This window comes from Pieris brassicae, chromosome 4, assembly GCF_905147105.1.
Source record: "Pieris brassicae chromosome 4, ilPieBrab1.1, whole genome shotgun sequence".
Taxonomy (NCBI): domain Eukaryota; kingdom Metazoa; phylum Arthropoda; class Insecta; order Lepidoptera; family Pieridae; genus Pieris; species Pieris brassicae.
This window is the reverse complement of record NC_059668.1, coordinates 2233643-2247157: the sequence shown is the minus strand read 5'-3', so window position 1 is coordinate 2247157 and position 13515 is coordinate 2233643. Positions and strand designations below refer to the sequence as shown.

Sequence of the window (13515 nt, the reverse complement as noted above, 5' to 3'; positions counted from 1 at the left end):
TGCTTAATTCGTTTCGAACTTTTGGCTAAAGCACAAAACCCAATAAACAACAAGCGTAAAACCAAAAATGTTTTTTGAGTTAAAAGGTGAAACCTATATATCCAGCATTATAACCCGTGGTTATACATTTTATTAACTTTTTGCAAACTAAATAAAAATTCTAAAATGAAATACTACCCTCGATTATGCGTAGATGATGAAGACGGTATTAAAATATATTTGAATTAAATTTTTATTTTATTTATAACTTCAAATAGTTTATTAACTAACAAAATAGTGTTATCTATTTCTTAATACAAGCTAATCTTATTATTTCCGTTACCTAATAATTTCTTTGGAATTCTAGTTAAAAATAATAAAAACTTTTTATGATCAGAAACTGTAAATGTTGCCATCCTAACGTTTTTATACTAATTTGAAATTATAATTTCAGAAAGTTTAATAATATAGTTTTTAAGCATTATTAAGCAACTTTGTATTGATACAAATATCTGAATTATCACAAGGGTAAATACCCAAACACAATTAAAAGCGGAAAACGTTATCATTATGACATAAACGAGAAAAATACTATCACTCTTCATTCATACATTCACTCTCATACATTCTTTAATCTTTTAAAATTGTGTTAATTTTCAGTTTTTACAGGAATTTTAGGTAGTAGGTGACAAGGTGTATCTGTTACATGTTTAATTGTTAGATGAATTAAAAAATATCTAAATCGTAAGCAATCAGTTCCTATCTTACTTAATGAAGGTTATTAGTTAATCACCTGCCCAATACGAATTAATAACCATTTCTTCTGACGATCATATTATCAGCGAGTTAGCCGCGTGTGACCTGCGAGCATACGTCAAGTTGTAGCATATAAGTCAGCGACTGGTTCGAGGCTCAACAAACACAAAATGTTTTTCAAGGCAGTAGTTGTGTTCTGCGCGTGCGCCTGCGGAGCGGCGGTGGCGGGACCGCGCTTGAATCAAGTCGAACCATTAGATAAGACTAGTGAGTAATTTGTGTTTTTTTTTCATGTGTTTTTACTTGTGTTTGTGGTGTGAATTGTGATGTCGATTATAAGGATACAATTATCGTTTTAAAAGTAATTACGGACCGGTAACGTTTTCTTTCATTAAAACGATAACGCTTTCCGTTATTATTCGGTGTTTGTGGGTTCGAACGAAACATCATTTTGCTGATACATTCTTTTGCTATTTACTGTGGTCGGTGATGTTCACATTTTCAATAATTATTTCGTTATTTTTAACTTATATACGAGAACGTTTACGCCTTAAAACTAGCAAGGATCGAATATACCTAATATAAGTATATTATTTTTCTAAAGTAATATTAATTATATAAATATAAATGTATGTAAATAAAAATAGTTGTATAAGATAATAAAAATACAGGACCTCCGATTATTCGTCAAAAATAGGGTACGTTAATATACTATTTCATTTAGTCACAAAGATTTATAACCTGTCACCAACCGTGTCACTTCATAACAATAAGATCTACCTAAGCAGTGAACAAATATGACTTCACTCTTTGCATACTGAGTTCTTTGTTTATCGATATGACTCAGTTTAAGAATAAATTAGACAAATAAATAGGAAGCAAATGATATAATGAATCATGACATCTAGGTTCATACTAAATATTAAGTTTGATATCACATACAGATAACTAAAGAACAAAAAATTTACTGTTTACTTGCAAAAAAGGTATATTATTTAGGTAAAAAGGATTTACGTCATTGATATGTTCATGGCTTGTTTATTAAATATATATTATGATTGGTTACCCAAATAAATATATATGTTTAATGATTATTGAATATTAAAATAAATAAAATATTATGTTTATATCAACAATGCAGCAGATGGGACTTATACATTGGAACTTAAACTTCTATAAAACAAAAAATCGGTTGATCTTACTTAATACAAATTTAATAATGCAATGAGATAATTGTTAAGATAATAATTGTTTTGTGGTAACCGTAAAGTCTGCACTCAGCGTCGAGGTGAAGTAATAATAACACTGAAAACACTTACTCGTAAAACATGATACATATAGGTAAACATTTTCAGTATTTTTTAACTTTAAAATACAGGAGCGTATACATTGACAAGTATTTTATGTATGCGAATAACTTTTCCCTCTACGACTGCTAAGGATCGTTTAACAAATTATTTCTCAAAATTATATTAATATCTCAGTATTATATAAATACAAATTTACCAAAGACATTTTTATTTATAGCTTGTCAAAATTATCGTTATTATCTTAGTTCGTCTTTGAAATGTTACTCAATATCTATCAGAAAAATATAAATACCAATATACTCGTACAACCCTAAGAATCGGGGATGTACCGGCTGTGTGTCGTGTTGGTTCGCTGGGATTCCTGTTACTTGAGGAGTATTCTTCATAGGTTATTGGCTTTATTAAAAACCAAGTATGTCCAAATAAATATCACTGATTTGAATAATTTAATTCGTTTCTTCGTATATAAGCAATGATGACAAACATTGTGTTGTTGAAGCAATTATCATTTCAATAGTGAGCAATTATACTTGAGATAATTCAAGCGATTTTCCACTGAATACGTAGCGTTGCGGTTGTAAAAACTATTTATGTTCGTCGTATTTGTCATTATATATCAATAGGCAGTAAGCACATGCGCGTGACCATTGTTTACCACAAGGTTGGATATAACAAAGTGTTTTAAAACACCCACTATTCATAAATTGGACAAAAATTAATGAAGGAAAATTATTTAGCAAAATTTCAGATAGAAATGAAAAAAGATCATGCACTTATATGAAAATCACAATATATATATATAGTAATAATATGTAAGATATTTAACGATTCCTATTATTATTCGTTAGTTTTGGTACTAAAAAAAATCACTGAAACTTTAGTTAACTAACCAGGATGCATGGATCATTTTATGTTTGCATGTTGTTTCACATCTCGTAATTTTTTTTACATTAAATTCACGAAAAAGATACAGGAATATGAGGCCCAGACCAAAAAGCTTGTAGTGCCACTGATCCACTTTTATAAATATTTTCATGTGTAAAATCTGTGTTTGTTATGTTCAATTTAACCAAAAGAGTGTTCAAGTCTTTTATATATTCCGCATATACATAGTAACAACGGTAATAGTTGAGTTTCAAATTATTTGACTTAATTCCAGGTATTTAGGCTTATGCGGGCTTGGAATTAAAATTAACACTTATGAAAATAGCTCTGTAAATCTATAATTTATATAGTCATGCTTTAATGTTTATTATTAGTTTGTAATTATATTATTTTATTTATTTCTAGTTTCGTTGGACTCTGTATTGATGTTAATTGGTAAGTTGGCTATATAATTATTCTTCTTGTTAAGCCAAATGTAAAGTCAAAGTCAAAATCATTATCGTCAGAAAAGTAATTCATAATAAATGCATCTAATTTCACATTTGCTGCATGTTCTTAAATCAACTGCGTAGAACGGAAGAGAAGAACTGGCAGTAAACTCTTCGTCATTGTTTTTAATCGAAAAGTTTTTTGCTTTACACAAAGTTTGTAAGAAGCTGCAACCATTACACCATGTTCCACATGACTTCGTAATTAATAACAATCAAATAAATTAAAAACTCCTGGGACAAATCTTTATTTGTCCTCTATCATCAGGAGGCATGGTAAAATAGGAGTACGCACTTACATTCTCGTGGGAACAATCGTGGATGTTGACGATCACCTCCAAATCTGGAAATGCAGCCGAAAGATTCAGTCGCGGTACCTCTTTATACTGGAGCAAATCAAGTCCTAGCACTAAGATCGTTTAAATATTCTTTTGTATTATAATAAGCCTTAGCAAGTAGCTTTAGTTAAGCTTTACGTATGATTTGAATTTATAATTTGAAAACCCTACTCAATACTCACTGGGGATTTTAACTGAAATTGCAACAGTGTTATGTACGTATCCAAACGTACTGTAATCTTTTTAACTTTAGACAGTTTTTTTAATAACACATGGGTAGAGAAAAGTAATGTAACATGTGTTTTCTACGATCATCAGTTATTGCGTAAATGTAACACCAATAAATACAAAATATTATTAATATGAATTATTCCACTATCTCAAGTCAAGAACACATAGTGTCAAGAGTCTACACGATAACTTAGGTCACTATGATAAAATATATAAATATAATCATATTGAAATATGCATTTCGCGGTATATACATATTTGCTATAGACATATCCCGATTTTGTGTGGTAGGAAAAGCTTGTATATACTTTTTGTAGAAACTTTAATATACATTTGTATTTTAATGCTTTAGACCAACGGATTTACCAGGCTTATAACCATTATAAACTTTGTAAGATACATATAAATGATCAAACGAATTGTCGCAAGAACTATGAACAACGCCTTATTGTGTAATTCAACCTAAGTAGTGCTTTATATAAGCTACGTAAAAAAAAGTATGTACGCTAACTTCAGAATTATTAGTGCATTGGATAATACATGTTTTGGGGTCGTTCGTCAGGGCAAGATTTACAAGAGAATTATAAAATTAATAGTTTTTTTAATTTTAATTTGAAAAGTTATTTGACTTAAAAGTGACGTAACAGAAGATTGTAGTAAAAATGATGGTCAGTAGACTGTAATGGCTTGCAAATATGCAATATATAATAATTCAACGCATTATAGTAATAATACATATATTAAGAGTGGCTTTATTATGACCGCAGAGTATGAAACCGCACGGTTAGTTAATAATTAAATAAAGATATCCTGGCAACACTAGTAAGTTTTATACTATAGTATAACGCCTTGAATGATTATAAAACCAAATATGCACACCATTACGGCCTTACGTACGTACGTATGATGGTCACATGTGGTCGTCTTCAATGTTACTTATGTGTACACACCAGTTCAAGCACGTAACTGTATTTGTATTGCGTTAACGGTTAAAATAAGCTTTTTTACCCACCGAGGCTAACACGTACGGATGCAATATTTAATATAAAAAATTGTTTTTGTTACGATTTGTAGTTTTCATAATGATGGACGAGAGCGCCAGTTCTTATATTCTCGTAAGTAGTTAGTAGTATACTTTCATTAAGAAAATAACATTTTATCAAATAATTATACTTAAATTAGTGTTATAGTGACAATATTGTCTTAAAATTATAGTAGTAAAGTAACGTTCAGTCATTTCAATAGGCAGCTAAATAAGAGCCATTCAAAAGTTTACTAAAAGTTACCTAGGTATATCTAATTAATCGTATGTCAAATTAAAAGGCCGGCAATGCACTCGAGCCCTCTGGCATTGAGTGTCCATGGGCGGTATCACTTAACATCAGGTGAGCCTCCTGCCCGTTTGCCCCGTTTGTTCTATAATAAATATATCAAATTGAATCGTATATGAAATTAATGGTAAATCAAATAATTGGTATATCAATTTTATTGTATATCAAATAATTGGTATATCAATTGAATCGTATATCAAATTAATCGTATATCAAATTAATGGTAAATCAAATGTTATGTTAAATTAATGTTAATGTTTTCGTATTATGGTGTGGGTAGTCGTTTGACGGCATTTAATCTTTATAATCTTATATTTAAATCGATATTTTAATCATAACTCTCTATGTACCAGACGCAAATTTATTTAATTATTCAGTTATAGCATCTATTTGCCAAATATTATATAAAAAAGTATTGTAAAAAAGAAAAACTTCTTGGAACAGTAATTTTCCCTATGTACGTTTTTAAAACAAATTATACAATACCACACGAGCCTTTGCCCAGAGCCAAAGAGTTTTAGCGCAGTAGGTATACCAATTGTTAATTTAACATTGACCTTTAGCGAGAAGCCAATACTTTCCGATACTCACCAGACCGGTACAACATGATATGGATCAATCAAGATTGTGAGTCGTATCAAGATTCAAATTGCATATTTTAAGACGAAAAATAATATTTTTTTAAACAAACCACTGCTTTGATGGTGAACTTAGAACCGCAAAAAAATCAAATGTCTAAATTAAAAACCCGTGGTCGTACGCCAGATATTATCATTTTCGCCTAATCCGTTATAGCGAATAGTTCTCGTAAATTGCAGCAAATTCCACTACTAAAAGTGTTAATGAAAATTCCGTTTTAGTTTAGGAACTGACGTAGTATCCCATTTGTATAACACACAACTGCTTTTGCCCCCAAAGCGATGATGCAATACTTATTACAATTTACGTATTGTTCGAGCACAGATTACAATATAAATGTTTTATAAACTATTCAATAATGTAACCAATTGATTGATTAGTCTTAATACTCTATTAGATTGTACCTATAAAATCGCACTTCAAAAGCTTCTAAAAATGGAAATAAATGACGCCTAAATTATAGTTGTAATAATGAAACGCACTCACGAAACTCAAGAAACGACTATTTTCCATTTGTAAGTGCAAATTGAAGGTTACCTTGAAATTGGTCCAGACGACCTCAGAATAAAAATGTTGAGTTTTTAAACAATTATATAAAATGGGAAATGGAATGAAATAAATTATATACTTAACTATTCATATATTAATTAAGGATAGGTGGGTATCAAAAGTAAACAAGCAGAGTGTGTTGATTTCAACACACGAATAAAAAATTACCTCTAATCAAACGTCTAAAAATGTAACAGCTAAGTCAAAAAACAGTGTTGATGTAACCCAACCCATGGTCCTTGTCACGGACGTCCCCCGGTCCACCGGACCAGACTCCAGTCTGTTTAATCTGTATGAACAAGATTAAAAATAAATCGAAAGGATTTTTATACGGAGATAGTGTGATTAGAGAGTTAGGTGTATAATTAATTATGATTTTGTGCAAATAGACTGGTATTTCCAGTTACCTATTGTCGCAAAAATCTTGCCAGAACACACAAAATCCACTCGGGTAAAACTTAGGAATGATGCTTATTAATATATATTTAGTCTCATGGACCCAAAGACAGAAAATAAATAAAGTCGCACGGCTTTATCAAAAAGATATATTTTTCGATAAAAATTAATCACATCAATTCTGATAATGTAAAAACTTTGTATGTCAGTCACAAAATGACTTTGTATTCGCAACATGCTATACATTATTCAATATTATTCATATGTAAGAAACAAGAAAATACTGAGCGACTTATATCTATTATTTCTTTAAATAATTTTATTCTAATAAATAATTACTTCAGGTTTAACAAGAATCCCAGAACTGAACGTCAGAGTATTGAGGGATCCGACGCCATCGTCAAGAGATGACTTGTCAAAACCCGTGCATGAGAGATACCCATCAGCTGTCCTCTTCGGCAGAACATGTGGGGGTACAATTATTGGGGACCGATGGATCCTGTCCGCTGCTCATTGGTGAGTAGAACTCGTATATGCTACCGTATAGGTCATATCCATATCACAAGTAATCAAAATACAGTTAACATTTTACAAAGTCAATGTAAGGAGATGTAATGTAACGAATAATTTAATATCCTAAACATGCCGAAATAGTTACCGTATTTACAGAACAAGAATCAGTCAAAAGTTAGTTGACTTTTAACTTAAGCGCATATTCGTCTCTTTCTGCCAAATGGGGTGTACACGGTAATGGACAGAGATAAAAATAAGTATTATAGTCAAAACGGTGTAAATAAATTTAGTTTTTATAATAGTTTTTGAAACCTCTAGATATATTCTGTGCAATGAAATGTCGCCCTCTTAAAACCGATAATTTAATAGATATTTTAATATTGGTATTTTATGTTAATATTACTAATTCTAAATTAATTAACGGCTCATGTAACTAATGATAATAAGATTACAGGATTGTAATAGGAAAACAGATTAAGTACATTTGAGACGCATTTAAAATCGATAATAGTCTGTTGCGTCATTGGATTTTCCAAAGTGTATACAAATTAATGTGGCTGGCACGAGTACATATCTAATGAAACCACATATTAATTTTAATTAGACAAAACACTAATCTACTAACTTTCAATGCAAATTATAAATACCATTTGTTACATGGTGGACACGGTAAACATTTTATCCAATTCGTTTAATTTGCCGATGTTTATTATGGAAAATATAATGTTTTGTGATTTGCCAAAGTTTTTTTAAACTCAGCAGAAATTCGCCCGTTTTCTGGGAAATGTTCAACGTAAAAAAACCATGTGAGGGATCTCTATTTAAAAAATAGTATAGACTGTTATATGATCGTAAAGTCTTGTAATAGTTCAAAAAGGTATTTTTAGTTTTTCGATTACAAAAATAAATTTAACAAATATGTCTATTAAGGAAAAACCGTAAATACGCTCAAACAACTATTCATTATTATTTTTACCGTCCCACTTAACAATTCTAAATTCCAATAACTGTGCGCATTTCAATGCCAATAATACGTTTATACTTAGAAATAAATTACTTCCTGTTGTACAAAATTCACAAATTCAATTAGTTTGGTAAACGACACAATACCTCACTCGGATAACCCGAATGTGAATAAATTGCCTTACATAAAACTGATGAAGCGAACTTAATTCGTTTTAAAATCGATTGATACACTTAATATACATTGAGGTTTGTTTAAAAATGAAATAAACATACCGTAATAACGATTTTATCGTTGAATAGCTCATCTACTACTATACAATCTTAGCATTTGTATAAAATGTAACTATCAGCAAATAACAGAAAGCTATTTAATATTCAAGTTAAAAGTTAAATACTTATGGTAAGAGTCAGTAGAAACAAAAATCAAAGATTCGAGACTTAGCGCGAACTATGACTCATGTATGTCAAAATCCATTAAGTTTTGACAACACTTAATTATAAATAAAAGTGGATTATTATAACAGTTATACAGACACCATGTATACGAATAGCTGCTGTTGTTGATAACAGGTTTTTGCGCTACTTGTCTAGTATCAATGTTATGTTGCGTCAACACATATTAATTATCATTCATATAAACTATGTACATAGAAAGATAATTAAAAAAAATAATTTATTGCTAAGTTCTCTAAATCTTATTCTTATACGCATAAGATATAACAATCATGTGATAGTAAATTATGATGACCTACAGTAACCCTCACCCCCCCCCCCCATCCCTAAAATAGACGTAAAATACTTTTCTGTCTTTTCAGTTCATTATTCACAAGTGGCAGGGAGGTATTGGCTGGAACCAATAACACAGAGGATGACACTGGCACTCGGAGACGAGTTAAAAAGTTGTACGTACATCCTCGCTTCTCTGTTGGTCCCTATTGGCTCAATGCTCGGAGCTACGGAATAAAACAGGTACAATCTAAATTATTATTTTCGTAAAATACGTTCCAAATGTTCCAAAGGTTCAGGCTTCTACCCCTGAAAAAAACCTGGACCATGTTCATAGACACTGGTGGTTTCATCTACAGAATATATGTTAATAAAAGAACATATAATCATAATAAATGAAACAGGAGTAGAACTGTATCTGCGAATCTTAATCCAAACAGATATAATATGAAGATGTAAATGCCAGAGGCCAGAATAAATAGTCCGGTTTATAGGTTGCGGCTCGATGGGACTTCCTGTTAGCAGAATTAGAAGAACCACTTCCATTGGACGGCAAGACCATGATGGCTGCCCCATTGGATGACATTGCGGAGCACGAGGCCGGAGAGACCGTCGGATTTGCGGGGTTCGGAGCTGAAAACCATGGGGTGAGCCTTATATACCATGACTTAATAAATATAGGATCTTTGTTCATCTTATTTTCCATTCCTGGATGCTTTCTATATTGCCATATTTGACAGTTATGTAAGAGTATAATCGCTTTAAAGGTCCTTAGATGTAAGTTTTATTACTATCTTTAAAAATAAATTTCATATAACTTTAAATGGATCTAATAAATATTGACATTCTAACAAAATTTAACTCGATTTCAGGATGTAATGAGGCCGCAAGAGCATGCCATGGACTTAGAAGTGCTGGCCGACTCAAGCTGTGCTAAATTAATCGAATACGATAGCCAAGATATGCTTTGCGCGACTGGCCGACCTCCAAGATACGATACAGCTTGTAATGTATGTATATTTCTTATGTTATTGAAAGAATGTCCCGAAACGGTGATCTAAGTCTGACAAAGGTGATCGATATAACATAGTATCATATAATACTGCCACTAATGGACTTCTGTTCTCACCTTTGGGTTGGTGGTAGTACTAGATCCTTCACCTTGACTGTATTCAACAAAGACAGGTTCGAATCGTCGACGACCAATCCCTTTTGATGTGGGGTCTCTCTGCATCTTATACCGCATGTACCACTAAGTGTGTTTAGAGGAGTTGTTCGGATTAAAACCTGCAGCCGAATTTCACCATCAGACCTCGAGGCACAATACGAAATTCCACCCATATCACCTCGACGTCCGTCGTTCCACAACTAAGTGTTTTTAAGGCTGTTTTTGCCAACCACTATGTTGAACAAGCTTCTCACTGAAGTATTTTCAAAATAATTCGACTTAGGGACCTTCAAGAAAAGAGCGTACCAATACTTAAAAGGCCGGTAACTCACTCGCGAGTCGTCTGGCATTGAGTATCTATGGGCGGCGGTATCACTTAACATCAGGTGAGCCTACTGCTCGTTTGCCCCTTGTTCTATTAAATCATATATATATTAGAGTAATAAACAAACATAAAAGCGTAATAATCAAAGTTGTGAACAAACTCTCGACTTAAAGATTAGAATATTTAATAATAAAGATATATAAAATCACAGTCGTTTACGTCAGTCGTCGTCATTGTTTATAAATTTACAAAAATCTAAATGAAACACTAAAAATATACTTATTCCTTACAGGGAGACAGTGGTAGTGGTCTGATAAGCGATTCTGGCAGCGTTATAGGTGTAGCTTCTTGGGTGGAAAACGATGCCTTCGAATGCAGAAACGGTGCTACCATATACTTTTCACGAGTATCCGCAGCAAGAGATTGGATCAAAAATGTGACTGGCATATAGACACGTAATTAAAGATAAGACAAACCAAAGAATATTTAAATGACAATCGACAATCCGCCTTACTTATAAACCACAACTTGCTGACTAAACGCCTTATGTTAAAATCTTTTTGTCAAGAGATGCTACAACTGAGACTGAGCATTTTTATAAGTAAGGAAAATTAAGACTTAATTAATCATCATTATTGTCAATGGTGACTGGCTAATTCTTATCTGACTTAAAGATTTAGTAATGTTAATAAAATGTCGCCAACATGATTCCATATAAATTAATACGTAAATTATACTTAATATAAAGTGAAACTTGTACATAATTCTAACAATAAATGGCAGTTTAAATGATAAGATAGCGGGTAAAGTCTTCAATACCGACGTATGTGAATGGTTTAATAGAAAAGTATAACCGAGGATATGATATAGACTATAGTTGACTAATAAGCACTATAGTTAACGCTAATAAGTCGTTTTCATAAGGAATTTAGTACTCGCGATAGCCGATAGGTTTCATCCAAAACATTTTAACAGAGGTCTAAGATATAAAGTTTTAAAAGTACAAAATATCGCTTGAAACTAGTCATGTGCTTGTACTTGTTTTCAGGCTGTACTATACTTATATTTAAGACAATAATTCTGTACGTAAGATAAGATTTTGATAAATAAATGTTGAAAATACATTTCTTGATTTTCATTTTTCCAGACAATGTCTTCAGATTTTTAACTCGTATTATTGCTAAATTATATATGAGACGATTATTTACATTACGTTAAAAGAATAAAATTATATTCTGCAGATAAAAAAGCAATTAATTTTGACACTCAAATTAGTGGCCGCAAGCGTGTTTCAAGTATAAATTCACGTGATTGAACAATCATAGATCATAGATTTTTTAAACGAACTGGTAGTTGTGAAAGTGACGGTTCTGTTTCTAGAACAAACTTTGATCAATGATATTCATTTATTTCATGATACCAATAATGGTTAATTAACGTACCTACTCGAACGAGATATGTTCGCCAAAAAATTGTCTTACTTTTATTTATATCTACATAATATATGGAGAAAATCTGTTTTATATATTTTGCATAAGAAACCTTAGGTTGTAGAATAAAAACAAATCCTTGTTTCATTATCATAATATGAACTGCCGCATAGTCATCGCTGCCTTCTTTAGGTTCGCTCAACGCAGAATCACGGCCTTTCCATAATCAATTTATATTTATAAAAGGCATAAGTTTAAATCACATTAATCTGCTTAAGATTTCATTGAATTAATAAATAGAAATAAAAAAAAAGTTAAAACCCTAAAAATTAATTTATACGGTTTTAATACTAGATTGGCAATCTTTCACCTAAGTTTCTTCCTATTGCGTAAATATAACTTTTGTGGTTGATTAACAAACTGTGTTTTCAATAAATATTTATTTTTATTATAATTAATATCTTTGCTGGCTGTCGCCGTATTTGGTACTGCAGGTCAGCAGATTGTGACGGTATTTCTTTGCGTCCTATTCCGTCCAGTCCGTATTCCGTCGCTGACTCTGTCGCCGAAGTAGTTCTGCAGGGCATGGAACTCTTTATTACATTTTCTGCGGTGGCAAGTCAAAGCCCTGGTTTAAACGTTCTTGCAAGGCGGCCTCGCCTCAAAAGCGAGAATGCTTTAAAGCCGGGGTTGAGGCGGCGATATCTCGTGACGCCAATACCAGCGAACATAAAAACGCATATAACTCTGCATCCAGGTCCTTCAAACGGGAAATCGCACTCGACTCTGCTAAAAGTCAAAGCACATTGCCAGATTTAACGTGGGATTTGTCCAACTCCATTCGGGTCTCGAGCCTCTGGCTAAAGCTGTCCAAAGGAATTTTTGTCAGCCCTCCATTCCACCTCTGCACAGGGAGGATGACTCGCTGGCCCACACCGCGAAGGAGAAGGCCGACCTTTTGGGCTGTCTCTTCGCGTCCAACTCGACTTAATAACCGGATAACCAAAGAGTACCACCACGTATTCAGGCAACGTGGTGTCTACAAAGCACTTTTTTCCTTGGACATTCACAAATCGAGCGGGCCGGATGGCATACTCCCAATTGTGTTGCGTACTTGCCCTGATTTGGCTCCGGTCCTATCGCGCCTTTTCCGGTACCTATACTCGATTGCCACTGACCCTACGTGCTGGCCGCTTTAATACATCCGAACCCTAAAAAAGATCCTCTAATCCGCTCGAAGATAAACCCCTTCTGGCTTTATACATAGTAGCTTCCTCTTGTACTCTTAAATCCAGAGACAGTGTGCCCGAGAGTAGTATGGAGGCGTTCAATGAAACCGGTAGGACCTACATATTTTTTGGGCGAAGCCTCGTTGTAGCTTGCCCAGTGTTTTCCGTACAAAAGCTTTTTAACAGCTGGTGCCCAGGCCGCAGCAGCATAAATAATAATAGGCTCTATTACAGTGTGGTATATACTGGCGATGAT

The 13515-nt window shown here is 32.7% G+C and overlaps 1 protein-coding gene across 2 annotated transcripts; it reads left to right on the top strand.

The window, feature by feature from the left end:
• The first annotated feature begins 854 nt into the window (after positions 1 to 854).
• LOC123709085 (scolexin B-like) lies at positions 855 to 11724 on the top strand. Of its 2 annotated transcripts, XM_045660195.1 has the most exons (7): positions 859 to 1002; positions 3336 to 3365; positions 7247 to 7418; positions 9197 to 9350; positions 9602 to 9754; positions 9980 to 10117; positions 10893 to 11724. In XM_045660195.1, the coding sequence occupies exons 1-7, from the start codon at positions 906 to 908 to the stop codon at positions 11049 to 11051; spliced, it is 903 nt and encodes a 300-aa protein (XP_045516151.1). In that variant the 5' UTR covers positions 859 to 905; the 3' UTR covers positions 11052 to 11724. The 2 variants fall into 2 exon arrangements, with proteins under 2 accessions (XP_045516152.1, XP_045516151.1); XM_045660196.1 differs by lacking the exon at positions 3336 to 3365 and having other exon boundaries at positions 855 to 1002.
• The last annotated feature ends 1791 nt before the right edge of the window (positions 11725 to 13515 follow it).